At 42.4% G+C, this 15,581-nt stretch overlaps 1 protein-coding gene across 2 annotated transcripts in view; it reads right to left on the minus strand.

Moving 5' to 3' along the window:
- Window positions 1-15,581, minus strand: part of met (MET proto-oncogene, receptor tyrosine kinase) — a 148,564-nt gene that overhangs the window by 18,011 nt on the left and 114,972 nt on the right. For both annotated transcript variants that reach the window (XM_078568043.1, XM_078568044.1), the window contains exons 11-17: window positions 11,963-12,181; window positions 11,225-11,377; window positions 8,990-9,143; window positions 7,105-7,248; window positions 1,503-1,733; window positions 404-484; window positions 46-227 (exon numbers count right to left, since the gene is read on the minus strand). In XM_078568043.1, coding sequence (XP_078424169.1) covers window positions 46-227; window positions 404-484; window positions 1,503-1,733; window positions 7,105-7,248; window positions 8,990-9,143; window positions 11,225-11,377; window positions 11,963-12,181 — 1,164 coding nt within the window. The remainder of the gene's footprint in view (window positions 1-45; window positions 228-403; window positions 485-1,502; window positions 1,734-7,104; window positions 7,249-8,989; window positions 9,144-11,224; window positions 11,378-11,962; window positions 12,182-15,581) is intronic.

Genomic DNA, 15,581 nt, shown 5'->3' on the forward strand with positions numbered 1-15,581 from the left:
GTTCAAACTCTCCCTCTAGCATTATGAAGCTGTGATTTTACTTACATGACTTTCATCTCTGATAAAGTTCCGTAGGTCACCATGTTTCATATATGGTAGTACTACCAGCGGGGATCCTTGGTTAGGAAGACAGATTCCGAGCAGAGAGAGAACGTTGGTATGTTTGAAATCTTTCATTATTAATCCTTCCTTCAGGAACTGAGTTACTTGTTCTAAGCAAGTGATTCCTGTGCAAGTAGATATGGCATAATTAGCTCTTCACTTAGTGCTCTTGTGTACCTTAGCTTTGCATAGCTTACTAGAAATTTTCGACATCTAATTTAAGACATATTTTTCAGTCACGCATTGGAAACAACAAAATTACACTATAAATCATATTAAAACTAATGTTTTATTTACTTACTATTCAGACACTTCACTGCACAATGTATATTCTTCCCATCTTGGGCTAGGAGAGTTCCATGGAATACACACCCAAAATGGCCTATTAAATTTTGAGACATTAACAAAAGAAAAAAAATGAGACCTTAAACAGAAAACACACGTAAATCATTGTGGAAATACATGTAGAGGAAAGAGCAATATGATCAGTAACCACAATTAGATGCAACTATACATTTACTTCCTGTTTGAACCATAACAAACTATTATGGGAATGATTTTTACCACCTTACTGTCCCGCTTGTGCCCAGCAATGGGTTATTAGGAGACACAAAATAGTGTGTGAGTTTGTTCTGTCCAGTTTGTACTATAGACTGCACCATAAAATCCAGCTATAGATATAGCTGGATTTTATGGTGCAGGGGTGGGGTGGGGTGGGTTGGGGAAGGGTGGTCAAGAGCTTTGGCCTGAAACAGGCAGAAGCCTCATGAATAAATGCAAATCAGGGTCATATGTCTTCCTTAAGACACTGATTTCCCGACATTTTACTCCTGACTAAGGACATTTCTTGCTCCGTCCCCAAACCATGAGCGTTAGAAGATGTTAGCCAGCCTTGGAAAACGCTGTTCAAAAGGATTCTCAGCTGCTGTCTGGGTAAAGCTGTTTTCAGCTTTTGAAACATTTTCTTTCATTAGTTTGTGGGTAACTTGTTCTTAGAATCACAATTTTTAAAAGAAGGTGCTATTGTCGGCTTAGGACCAAAGGGGTATTGACAATGCAACTGGATCACCATGGTGGTACTTTGAGGGACCTCTGGGGAGGATAAGGAAGAGAAGAGGAAGATGGAGGAGCAGCAAGATGAAGGAGGGGCTAGGAGGAAGGAGGACATGAAAGGAGAGAGGAGGAAGAAGGAGTGAGAGAGGAAAGAAGGAGAAAGAGCAAGGAAGAGGACAAAGAAGAAGGAGAAAGGAATGCAAGCTCATAGAAACCCTTACCAAGTTCCTTATGCATACAAAGAAACACTAATCTTAAAATAAACCTGAAGATATATTAAATTATTCTAATATGAGCTGCTTCCTTGGTGACCTAGATTTTATGGCAGAAAATATTTGGAAACTTGCCTCTTCCAATCACCTCTGTGGTGTGTGTTGTGAGCTGGTCAACACTGATAACCATATGCTGCACCTCTTTCAATAGTTCAGAGTCCAAACTGCAGAAGTTGATGTTCACATTATTCTGAAGCAATGGCATGGTTGAATCTGAGTCTCCACTTGATAATATGCAAGTAAGATCTGAATGAGAAAATTGGGCTTGTCTGTGTGATGCAACTTGTGCCAAATTCTGAAACGGATCTGTTAATAAAAAATAGGAATACATTTATTTTCAACTGAAAAAGTATTTTAGATTTAATGGGGAGAATGTTTAGGTTGGCGAGCTGGGATGGGGCCCGCTCGCCGACGTGTAAAATGACGCGGGGTGATATCGGGCGTATGTCCCGACGTCACCCTGCGTTATTTAGATTTTCAGGTTGGCGGGCGCGCAGCCGATCTGTCAACGGCCACTTAAGGCCATTAATAAAGCAATTAAAATACTTAATGGACCTGCCCGACTAACCTTAAGGTTGGCGGGCAGGTGATGAGCCCAGGTGGCCTTCAGAAAAAACATGAAACCTCGTCCACGGGCAGGATGCGGTTTCATGAGGGATTTAAAATGTTCCAGAAAGTTTTAAATAAAAGTAATGGAAGTCCCAGCTCATGTGACAGTGTCACACGAGAGGACATGTCAATAAGTTTTTCTCATCTTTATTCAATGTTTGAAACCTGAGCCGATCTCCCTGAGGCAGCACGATGCCTCAGGGAGATTTGTGTGCTCTTTTGCGCACATGCACGAAAGTGCGCACTCCCGGCTCAGGGAATGGCGCATGTCATGCTGAGCGGTCCTCAATTGGCCCGCCCACATAAAATGCGGCAATCGGGAACCTGCCCGCTCGTGCCCATTCCCGCACAACCACCCCCCCCACCCCCCGCCCCCCTCAAACTGGGGTGGGGGGGGGGGGTGAGAGACCCTGCCAAATAAGTTCTTCAAAATGAATGGAGACATTATGATTTCTTAAGACACACACTGCTGCTTATCATCTCAAGTTCAAGGGGCACTTCATCTGCTCATTCTCCCACTGTAACAATGGGCAGTATAGATATAGAGCCCAGCTTCTGTTACCCACAGCAACGAAAGATAACTGAACAAGTTTCAGGAATGGTGTAGCTCTGAAGGTACTTTTAATGTTGTATGCCAACTCTTTTCAACATTATATGTTTCTTACTTAAAGTATTGTAATTATCTATTTGAAAACTAAACCTTGAAAATGAGAAACTCTATAGACAAAGAAACATAGAAGAGTACAGCACAGAAGAAGGCCACTCAGCTCAGTCAGTCTGCACCAGCTCTTTCAATGAGCAATCCAGTTAGTCCCACTCCCTGGCTTGTTCCCCATACCTCTGAAGTTTTTCTCCTTCAAATATTTATCCAATTCTCTTCTGAAGGCTACTAATGCATCAGTGTCCACCACTTTAAGTTAACGGTAACCACATTGTAGGATGGAGTATAAAAGAAGAAATAATGAGAGCTTGTGAGAAAGGTGAAAGGTACATTGAAAATCATGGGGGATTTTAATCTACATATAGACTGGAAAAATCAGATGGGAAATGGTAGCCTAGGTGAGGAGTTCATAGAATGCTTTCGGGATCGTTTCTTAGAACAGCATGTACTACAGCCAACCAGAGAGCAGGCTATATTAGACCTGGTATTGTGCAACAAGATTGGACCAATTAATGTCCTCATAGTGAAGGCACCCCTAGGTAGCAGCAATTATAATATGATTGAATTTTACACTTAGTTTGAGGGAGAGAAGAGTGGTTCCAAAACTAGCATTTTAAACTTAAATAAGGGCAATTATAAGGGCATGAAAGCAGAGCCACCTAAAGTGAACAGGCAAATTAGGTTAAGAGATGCAGCAGCAGACATTTAAAGAGATATTTCAGAAAGCGCAGGATATATACATTCCAATGAGAAAGAAAAATTCCTGGGAGAAGACCCACCATCTGTAGTTAACTAAAATAGTTAAAGATAGTGAGCGGGATTTTCTGGCCTGCCCACTACGAGTCCCGAGGCGGGCAGGACAGGCAAATTTAGACCAGTATCAAACTTTAAGAAAAAGCCTAGAATTGCGCAAGGGTGGGTGGCAGGTCAGAAGGTTGCACAGAATATAAAAAACAGCAAAGAATGATTAAAAGGTTAATAAGGAGGGAAAAATTAGAGTATGAGAGAAAGCTAGCTTGAAATATAAAAACAGATAGTAAGAGTTTCTACAGATATTTAAAAAAGAGTTAACAAAGTGAGCATTGGTCCTATAGGGAGTAGTCTGGGGAATTAATAATGGAAAATAAGGAGATGGCAGATGAATTGATCAGGCATTTTGCATTGGTCTTCACTATAGAGGATACAAGTTACATCCCAGAAATAGCTTTAAATCAGGAAATGGAAGGGAGGGAGGAACTCAAGACAGTTACAATCACCAGGGATATGGTGCTGAGCAAATTGTTGAAGCTGCGGTCTGACAAGTCCCCGGGACTTGACGGACTTCATCCTAGGGTCTGAAAAGAAGTGGTCAGTGAGATAGTTGATGCATTGGTTTTAATTTTCCAAAATTCTCTAGATTCATGGAAGGTTCCATTCGATTGGAAAAAAGCTAATGTAACTCCTTTATTCAAAAAGGGAGGGAGGGAGACAGAAAGCAGGAAACTACAGGTCGGTTAGCTTAACATCTGTCATAGGGAAAACCTTAAAAGTTACTATTAAAGAAGTTATAGCAGGGTACTTAGATAAATTCAAAGTAATCAGTCAAAGTCAAGATGGTTTTGAGAGAGAGAAATCATGTTTAACCAATTTATTGGAGTTGTTTGAGGAAGTAACATGTTGTGGATAAAGGGGAACCAGTACTTAGATTTCCAGAAGATATTTGATAAGGTGCAACATCAATGGTTATTGCGGAAAATAAAAGCTCATGGTGTAGGGGATAACATATTGGCATGGAGAGAAGATTGGCTAGCTAACAGGAAACAGAGAGTAGGCATAAATGGGTCATTTTCTGGTTGGCAGGATGTAACGAGTAGGGATCAGTGCTGGGACCTCAACTTTTTACAACTGATATAAACGGTTTGGATGAAGGGGCCAAAGGTATGGTTACTAAATTTACTGATGTTACAAGGATAGGTAGGAAAGTGAGTTGTGAATAGAACTAAGAAGGCTATAAGGGGATATAGGTAGGTTAAGTGTGTGAGCAAAGATCTGGCAAATAGAGTATAATGTGAGAAAACGTGAAACTGTCCATTTCAGCAGGAAGAATAAAAAAGCATATTATCTTCATGGTGAGAGATTGCAGAGCTCTGAGATGTAGTGGGATCTGGGTATCCTAGTGCATGAATCGCAAAGGGCTAGTATGCAGGCACAGCAAGTAATTAGGAAAGCTAATAGAATGTTATTATTTATTGCAGGGGAATTGAATACAGAAGTAGAGAGGTTATGCTTTAGTTTTACAGGGCATCGGTGAGATCACATCGAGAGTACTATGCACAGTATTGGTCTCCTTATTTAAGGAAGGATGTGAATGCTTTGGAAGCAGTTCAGAGGTTCACTAGACTAATACGTGGAATGGAGGGTTGTCTTTTAGGAAAGGTTGAACAGGCTAGGCTTGTATCCACTGGAGTTTAGAAGAGTAAGAGGCAACTTGATTGAAACATATAAGAGCCTGAGGGGTCTTGGACAGAGTGGATGTGGAGGGGATGTTTCATCTTGTGGGGGAATCCAGAGCTAGGGGTCACTGTTAAAAAAAAAGGCAGAGATGAGGAGAAATTTTTTCTCTGAGGGTAGTAAGTCTTTGGAACTCACTTCCTGAAAAAGTGGTGGAAACAGAATTGTTGAATATCGTTAGGGCAGAGGTAGATGGATTCTTGATAAGGAAGGGGGAGGAAGGTTCTTGGGGGTAGGCGGGAATGTGAAGTTTAGGTTACAATTAGATTAGCCATGATCTTGTTGAACGGTGAGGCAGGCTCGAGTAGCCTACTTCTGCTTCTAATTCAAATGTTTGCATGTTAACCACTCATTGCATAAAAACTGTTTCGTCATGTGGCCTCTGGTTCTTTTCCCAATCACCTTGGGCAACATTTTCCCCCCGTTGGGGCGGGGGGGGGGGTGGTGGAATGTGCGTGAGTGGGCACAGGTGGGCAGGTTCCTGATCAGTGCCCTCGATTGGGGGCGCACCAACGTTTTACGTGGGCGGGCCAATTAAGGCTCGCCCAGTGTGACATCTGCTTGGAAGTGCTGTGTACTCCCTGTGCGGGCGGGGGGGGAGGTTCCCTGAGCCGGGAATGCGCTCTTTCGTGCATGCGTGCGAGAGAGCACCCAGATTTCCCTGAGGCAAAGTGCTGCCTCAGGGAGGTCGCTGGGAGTTTTAAAAATTTGTGGAACTGTGGAAAAAAAATTCTTGACATGTCCCCTCATGTGAGAGTGTCACATGAGCTGGCACATGTCAATTTCTTTTATTTCAACATTTCATAAACATTTTAAAGCCCTGATGAAATCTCATCCCGCCCGTGGATGAGGTTTCACGTTTTTTCTAAAGGCCGCCTGGCCTCCTCGCCTGCCAGGCAACCTTAAGGTTGGACTGGCAGGTCCTTTAATTAGCTTAATTACTTTTTTTAAAGGCTTTAAGTGGCCGTTGACAGTTCGGCGGGCGCGCAGCCGAAATGACATGTGGTGATGTCGGGACACATGCCCGACGTCACCCTGCGTTGGCAAGTGGGCCCCGCCCCCGCTCGCTGCCGGAAGATGCAGTCCCTTAAACCTGTGCTCCCTGGCTATTGACCCTTCAGCCATTGGAAATAGTTCATCTTTATTTTCTCTACTAAAACCCGTCATGATTTTAAAACAACTCTATCAAATCTCCTCTTGGCCTTCACTACTCTTGAGTAGAATCACCCTAGCTTCTCCAGTTGACCCCAGTCACCTAAACAAAAACCACTGAAAAGATTATATGCACTTAAAAATACCCAGACACTTCAACATACCTCAAGAAGAAAAGACAATTTTGGTTATTGATATGTTGGGTAATTTTTTTTTTTTGGTGAAGCAGATCCCTCTGACCAGAAACATTTCCAGAAGTGGTTAGTATACTGAGTAGTAAATGAGCAAGAGAATTACAGCAATGCCAAATAGTGTAGCACATCCACATTTAACTGCTAGCTTAAGGGAAATGGAATAGGGAGCAATGGGTGAATTACAGCGTGGAGCTGAGCATATAGATCAGAAAGATTCTAGGTCTATATTGAGTGTGTTGATCTCACATGGTGGCATTGCTATGATTGATCTCAGTCTCTTCAAGCAGGGAACATCAACCGAAGTTTCTACTGCTGCTGATGTCCAGTGACTCCTGCTGCACTGTGTGGACATCAGATGAAGAAAGGGTAAGATTTTGCTGTATTGTCAATATTCAGGTTCACAAAGTATTTAATGACCACTTGGGTGCAGTATTGGAGAACAACTGGCATCAGTGAATCACCACCTGAGTAAGATTTATTGGCTTCAGGAGAAAAAAGGGGCAAAAAATTGCACAAACATGTGTTTTCAAAATTGAAGTTATAGACCACTCAATAATGGAATCATGCATACCTTCTTGAAGAGCCGTTCGATAGTCAGAGGAGTCATGAGAGATCATTTCCGCTGTGATACTGTTTCGTGCTCTTGTGTGCACAAGTCTATCCAGGTGCAAAGTATGCGTTCTTCCATCATACCGCACTTCATCCGGGTTTGGGTCTTTTAATAAAGCAAGGTCATTTTACAGGGCACAACAAGGGAAAGCCGCAACTTGAATTAACACCAAAATTCAGAAGAAGAACATAGGCCAGGTTTTGCAGTTGTAACGAAAGCGAAATTGTCAGTGTTCACCATCATTACAACTGTGAAACTGACGGCTACTTGTGTCACCTGCACATGCGCAGTTAAACACAGAAATCCAGAAGTTGCAGCCAGTGATTCCGCGCTCCCCCACTGGGTATGCTGTTGCAGTCACCGCAGACATCAATCTTTCAGAAATCACTGAATTGACGAGAACTTTCCATTTTAAGCTGTAATATCATTGTTAAAACCCCCCAATTTAAAATTTTTAAAAATTCTTTCAAAAGATGCATCGCTGGCTAGGTCAGCATTTGTTACCCATCCCTAATTTCCCTTGAGATGGTGGTGGTGAGCTGCCTTCTTGAACTACTGGAGTCCATGTGGTGTCGGTACACCCACAGTGCTGTTGGGAGTTTCAGGATTATTGACCTTGCAACAGTGAAGGAACAGTAATATAGTTCCAAGTCAGGATGGTGTGTGGCTCGGAGGGGAACTTGCCGGTGGTGGTGTTCCCATGCATCTGCTGCCCTTATCCTTCGAGGTGGCAGAGGTTGCATGCTTGGAAGTTGCTGTCCAAGGAGCCTTGGTGAGTTGCTGCAGTGTATCTTGCAAGTGGTGCACACCGCTGTCACTGTGTGTCAGTGGTGGAGAGAGTGAACGTTCAAGGTAATGGATGAGGTGCCAATCAAGTGGGCTGTTTTGTCCTGGATGGTGTCAAGCCTCTTGAGTGTTGTTGGAGCTGCACTCATTCAGGTAAGTGGAGAATATTCTATCACACTCCCAACTTGTGCCTTGTAAATGGTGAACAGGCTTTGGGGAGTCGGGAGGTGAATTATTCTCTGCATAATTCCCAGCCTCTAACCTGCTCTTGTAGCCACAGTATTTAAATGACTGATCCAGTTCAGTTTCTGGGTCAATGGTAACCCCCCCAGGATGTTGATAGTGGGGTATTCAGTGATGATAATGCCATTAAATGTCAAAGGGAGATGGTTAGATCCTCTTCTGTTGGGGATGGTCATTGGCTGGCACTTGTGTGGCGCGAACCTTACTTGCCCCTTATCAGTCCAAGCCTGAATGTTGCCCAGGTCTTGCTGCATAGACTGCTTCAGTATCTGAGAGGTTGAGAGTGATTGTACCTTGTTAATGTGGCATAACTGGGTTTTTAACAATGTACTAAGTTATAATTACTGTTGAAAAGCCACCCTAGTCCTGGAAGACGAATTTTATAATTGTATAATCCAAATTTTTCTATCATGATAAAAAAATTCAGTTACTTTAACATAATAAAGATTATTTTCTTAAGAGTTTGTTTATGATATTTAAGCTTCTAATGTCTAATCTTTATTTTGCACTCTGTAAAATATATATGAGTGAAGAATAATTAACAAATTTTACTTGCTGATTTACTGCTTGTGAGAATTCTACAATGTAATTGGCTGTTTGCTCTGCTTGATGACATTGCTGCTACTGGATGCAAGGAGATGCCTTTGACTTGCTGCCAGATTCAAATTAATGTCAGGAAAGGGAAAGTTCATGCCCCTAAAGATTCCTAGATTTTTCTGCACAGCTTTCTTCGAGGTCAGCAACAAAGACAGCAAAATCCAAGCTATTATAATTAATTGTTGCTTTCACTGAAATAGTTTAACAAAATGTGTTATACCTTTTATTTGTTTCTTTCTGTATCTCCAAACAAATACTCCGAGCAGGAAAAGAATCAGCAATATTAACCCAACGACGACAGTAAGTGTAACGAGATTATTATTTTCAAGGATGATTATTTTTCCCAGATAAATTGATGAATTGGCTTTTTTCCACTGAAAATAAACAAATACATTAACCAAGAAATTAGGCAATAGAATTTTGTGGAAAATATAGAACCAATGCCTTTTCTTATTGCGTTAATATCAAATTGTTCAAAATACTTAATTTCGCATTGGGCTGGATTTTACGTTTTTCAGCGGGGTGAGGGAGGTGGAACGGAAACTGAATGATTCACTCGCTCCTGCGCCCAGTCAAGTAACGGATGGCCAATTAGTGGCCGTCTGGCAGGAAGGAGACTAATTAGAGGTGCCAAGGCGGGCTCCGCACCCAATTGGGACAGTAGGCAGGGACGTCATGTGGAATAAGGGTTATGCCGCCAACAAGAATCTGCTGGTACATTCAGCCATGGTTCTGGTAGCAGGTCTTTCCTTCCACCCTTATGCCGCCTTGTCATGGCTGCTGTAAGACACTCCCAAAACTTCTTCATGGCCGACATCCGAAAAATGCAGTGTGCAATGAAAAATTTCAGATGACTGGGTCGTTAACAAGCTTGTTAATTAGTAATTTCAAAATGGCAGGTGGGCTGCCGATTTCCACGCTTGCTCACCTTCTATAATTGTGGAGACTCGTGTGATGACATCGTATTGGTGATCCGACCTTATATGTTTGCAATGGTGGGGGTGGGGGTGTGGTGGTGCGCGGCCCACACAATTTGCAGATATAAAATCCAGCCCATAGTATCTCAAGAAAAATGGTTTTGTAACAGCATCTACCTCAAACTAACTCCCTCCTTTATATTCTCCTCTTGTCTTCCTAGTTGCCCTGGAGGTAGTTAAGCATGGGGTAATAAAATCCCAAAGCCACCACCAGCAGTTTTTGAATAATTTACCCAATTGGTCATTCTTCATGCATAGTAAGTGCTGGCAAGTTACTTTGCCATTGAGAGAGGAATCATAAAAGTGCACAATACTGTTGAATATAATCCTGTGATCATCCAACATCTATTCCTGTCTAGCAGGAGTCATTGGATAGTTGTGATTTTGTTTGAATTAACACTGTAGCTAATGAAAGCCCAAATGGAAACATGCCCACAGTTAGTACACCTTAAGGCCTTAACCCATTCCCTTCACTGGGGAATTTCAGAGGAGCAGCCAGCAAGCTCAGAAAGGCCCTGGAAACTCGGTATCTTTCTTCCATACAAAGCCAGTAGGACGACCATTGATGCTCAGGTCATTGCCTAGCCACTGGCCTGTGCTGAGGAATAAAAGATCTATGCAGATGAGTTGAACCCAGAAATGAGAGGGGGAGCTCGGGAGATATTTGCCTCCCACTCCCGGCATTTTGAAGTATGCCATACACAGCATTTACTCCTTTATGAAGAACAGCTCTTAATCAAAAGTGCATGGGGGAAAGGGAAGGGGAAGGTGGCAAAAGTACAACAGATTGGAGTTCTGAACTACACTTCAAATTTGAATCATGTCTGTCATTTGGGGGAATTAGAGACTTTGGAAACCATCATGAGCGAGAGGCAGAAGGCTCGGCATATCCTAGAAATTCTTGCACTAGGAGCTTGAGGAAAAGGTGGCAGCAGTGGAAGAGGCTGGTGATGCCCAGGTGGAGTCTGCAATCAGGGTGGGGAGGTTTGGAGGTTGCGACAAATCAGCAGAAATCCAAAGGATTTTGAAAAGCCGTTGTGAGAATTTATGCCCAAACCATAATTCTGACATCAATTGAGAACCAGGAGTGCCACTGATTTGTGTCTCAAAGTGTTTTCAGATGAACACTGGTTTCAATAAGCTTACACCCAGATGAAATACAGGCAGAGTAAGAGCGTCGGTATATAATCCAGACTTCAAGTAAGGATTTGGAAAAATAAAGCACATTGAAAGTCACATTATTTAAGCTAACAGTTCTGTCATGGCTCACTTGCAATTCTGTTGAGAATATCAACATATGTTATATTTAAACTTGTGATTCTTGTCAGTAAGCAGTTTTTTTTAGCAGTTCTTGTCCACCATGGTCAGGCATTCATATGAAGATTCTACAATACCTAGAGATATCATTTTCAGTCATATGATCACCCTGTGGCCACATGTAATGTAATTATACAAAATTTGAACATAACATATCTTACCACTACATCCAATTCACTTCTTGAAGACAAAAGTTCCAGAGGTATGATACAAATTATGGTGTTTGGTTTCAGGTGGATATTCTCACAGCTTTGGTTTCCAATTGTTAGGATTTTACCATCAACAGCTTCAGGCTTAATCTGTGCTCCTTGAAACTTAAAACAAAGCATTTATAAAGTTATCTGCCAGTGTCATTACAAAGATCATCCTTAATTACTATTAAATTATAAAAACAAACCCTTCAGAAAGGCAAGTGTCACATTACTACAAAACAAAACCAGCCTCTTGACAAAACAAAGTTATATGGATGGCTTGAATGGATATGTGATAGTTGCTAATTTCTGGGGCTGAAGGACAATTAAAATGTTTCAGCACTGGAGCTCTGCATAATAGAACCCTACATGTTTATGCTTTATGGTTAACTGGGAATGAACAAAGATCTAGTCGCACCTGATTCCAGTGTTTCCTGACACCACATGGTCGACTATTTCCTGTTCTATATTGCCACTGATTAGCACAATTGTAGTTATGCATACTTCAAAGAAAACCATGTACTGTAAAATCTAATAGCCAAATTTCTCAAGAGCTTTTTGGGACAAGCTATTTGAAAGTAGTAAGCCAACTTGGTACAGAATAAAAATTACACAAAATCACCTCATTAGATTCCAATCCTAATTACATTCTTACAGGTAATACCTGCTTTAATAGATGGTAAATCTACTCAGATTCCTGTTACTTACTTCAATAGCAAGAGAATTACTGCCACCCTTTTTGATTTCTTTCGGAACTTTAAACGTCTTAAACAAAGGATCTTCGGCATAGCCAAAATCAAAGGATCCCACAGTGACATTATCAAAGATAAAGGAAGCTTTGCCTTGTGCAGGTTGTGTTAGTTTGAAGGGATCCAGAGCAGGAGTTTGACAGTAGATCACCTCTAAGTCATCCACATATCTACACATCTATTTGAGAAGAAAAACATGTATTAGCTTTTCATGAATCAATACTTCAGAATGTATATGTTTAACTTTGTGAATTAAAAATGCAGACACATTCAGAAAACAGGATATATATAAAAAATATATATATACACACACACACACACACACACACACACACACACAAACATACATATATATAATAGCTACAGCTACAATGTAGCTTTAGCTACATTACATAGATTTGATGACCCGTTCTAATCCTCATCAGGAAATATAAATAATTCATCAACAATTGTGCAAAAGTAATTTCATGGATACACATTTATGATACATTGAAGAATACATTTTCCTTTTTTTGTAAAATAGAGTGTAAAATTACACAGCTTTGAAGTATAAATGTAATTCAAATCAATGCTTCAAACAACTGGAAAGACAAATTTGAAGGTGGTTTGTTCCTTTAGACTTCTCTTTGGTAGAAACAGTTTGAAGAACTTGCCCATGAGTAACTGGTGCATATACCAGAAATAAAATAAGGCACAGACTATTGACAGCTTCAGGAAATTCAAGGCTTGCAGGGCTACCATTTTGTGTAAAATATTTTCAGAATCACAAAATTCGAAAATCAAGTTCATTAAATTCATGCACTGACTGATAAGACAAACACTAAAGCTGTGATAAAGCTAATCTGAGGTTAGGGGAATCTTTATTTAAGCTACGTAAATGAATAATTCGAACAAAGGAAATGTTTGGTTCCCCCCCCCCCCACCATTCTCCTCTTCCCCACTTTAGGCTTGCTTTGTTCCTTATTAATGAAGCCTATTCTTACAATTCTATTATTTATCCATCTATACGTTTAAAAATCTTGCATCCAAAGTCTTGTGTTTAACTCACGTCTATTGCAACTTTCAAAGCAGTGAAATCTCTTCAATCTGGAAGTTAGGAATTCATTGAAATGAGGAATTGCAGGGTTGAGCAAACATGAACAAATCCAAAGTATTTAGTTGGGAACAAAGAAAAACAATAAGCCACAGGAAACCATGCAATCAAATTGTTCAATTTTCAAATTTGAAAGTTACCAATCTTGCACTGTCAAGCAGCAGGAAATTGCCAACGATACGGTTCCAAAGCTTTCTGAAGTTGTTTTGGGCTGCTAGCATTAAATTATCCCCCAAGCTGAACATTTACCAGTAAAAGTAACATTGATAGCAGAAGACGGAAATAAAGTAGAAACACTCTTTAAAAAAAAACCTACTCGCGCTCAAGAGTCTCATGCATGGCATTGTAGATTCTTAAAAGAGCATTTTCTGAGAGAGACCTAAATTTTGTATATGATGCTAAGTTTGGAGTACTGAGCTACAGCTTGAATAACTAGCTTGGGCTTTGTTGATTTGCTGCCAGATTATTTAGAATTATTTCTTGTCCACCTATCTAGAACTCTACATAGTCATTGCCCTCAGTTGTTCATAGCCTGCTGTGATCCACCCAGAGTCATTTTCAGCACTTTCCCACCATTTACACTTCAATAACCAGTACTACCAAATCTCTCAGTTCAGCGCATCCATACCTCAAACATGCGAACTCACTGATAACCACCTTCCAGGCCGAATCATCCTTCATTGCACAGTTTTGTCATGTGCTGTTGCAAAGTTCATTTCTCACACTCCACTGGCTGAATTTAATGCACATCTAAGCGGAGGACCCTGAAGCGGTCGCCATCGCTGTACAGAAGCGACCTGGCTGACTGTGAGCATGCAGCAACTGATCAATTAACGGCCCGGAGGTGTGGGGTCCATCCAATGATGTTGTGGGGGTGGGTGACAAGGCGCCAATCGCAGCATCAGCTGATGTAGAGGTAGGTCCTCTCAGGCCTGCATTCAGTCCTGATGTAACGCTGCAAATGACACAACAGCAATTCAGGGAGGGAACTTGCTCCAGAGTGGGCCCCTGCAACCCGAGGGCTGACCACTGGAGGAACCAGAGTACAGGCCACGTCTGAGTCAAAAGCAAGGATTGTAGTTCAACCAGTCAGTGAAGGAGACATATCAAAGGGAAGGCATCAGGTGGCTCTTTAGTTTCCCTTGCCAATTTTCCTCCAGGTTGCGTGGGAAAGGCGGGAGCAATTCTTCCCAATGGATGGCAAGAATAGCCCCTCCTGTCCGACCGAGGAGGCCAGATGGGGATTGCAGAGCAGGTCAGCAAGCCATGGGGTCACCCACACCTTCCCCCCACCACCACCGGTCCTGGGTGCAGTGCCACAAATGGCTCAATGACCTCCTCCACTCTGTTGGGGCGAGTCCTCCATACTGCTGCCCACTTTGGGCCTTGCATACGGCAACGCGGGATGGATTGTCACATGGGGAAGGATTGACCAACCAGGGGCAGGTAAGGGGCAGTGCCAGCACCAGCTGCCTGATGATGCATGACTACATTCACTCTCAGGGGCCTCCTCTGCCAGTGTCAGTACTCTAATGTCGGGTACCCCACCACCGTGTCTTGGACCTCTCTTAACTGTTATGGGCCTGTTTCTCCTTCAGGCAGAGCCAGGACACTGAGATTCACACAAAGCCTAGCACAACACACACACTGATGGCATCCTTCTGGCTCGTGATGGGGACTCTCAAATGCCTCGGTGATACATACACACTCCACATCTAGGCCATCCAACAGTGAGGGCATATGTCAGGCATGTGCATTTATGGTTTCCTCCATTGAGAGGCTGGTGACTCCAGCAGACCACTGACTGGGTGCTAGAGTTGTGTGCAGGCCTACATGCCATTACCTCGTCCATGAGCTCAATGCATCAGTGGCCAGGTGAGAGGGGATGAGGTGCTTAGACTTTCCTCCAGGTGTTCCTCCATCTCAGGTGAGCAGGGAGGTACAAGTGTGTCATGCAAGACAGGAGGAGCAGCTGCCTTCTGCATCTGGGGGCACTTCTCAGGGTGCTCTGATTGTGAACAGCGGCTAATCAGCCCCTCTGCCAGTGAACCCAGTGCCTCCTGTAGCTACGGAGATTAAGGAGGATCCAGCACCTCTGCGGGAGCCTCATAGCACGCCATAGCATAGCATAGCCCTCCAGGTCTCAGGCAGCCGAAGGACAGCAGTTCAAGTCATCCAAGGCAATGGGGCAACCCGGTCAGCAGCCTGCCTCCTCTCCAGCTGCAAGCACAGAGGTCATACTTTGTAGGAGCACACAAAAGAGAGTTAAGAGGAGATGCACCAGGACTCACGGGTGTTGGGGCTTGTCACATGTTAAGAATTGATAGTGCAGTTCCAATAAATTAATGTCACAGTTACTGATGTGGGCTGTTTGTGATGTTCGAATCCTAGATTAGACCTCCAAGTTTTTGGTACGATCTGGTTAGGGACCAGTAAATTTTTGTTTAAAGTAGACAAAGTTTGAGATTTAAGATACTTGCCAGAG

This window comes from Cetorhinus maximus, chromosome 22 (assembly GCF_964194155.1).
Source record: "Cetorhinus maximus chromosome 22, sCetMax3.hap1.1, whole genome shotgun sequence".
Lineage (NCBI taxonomy): Eukaryota > Metazoa > Chordata > Chondrichthyes > Lamniformes > Cetorhinidae > Cetorhinus > Cetorhinus maximus.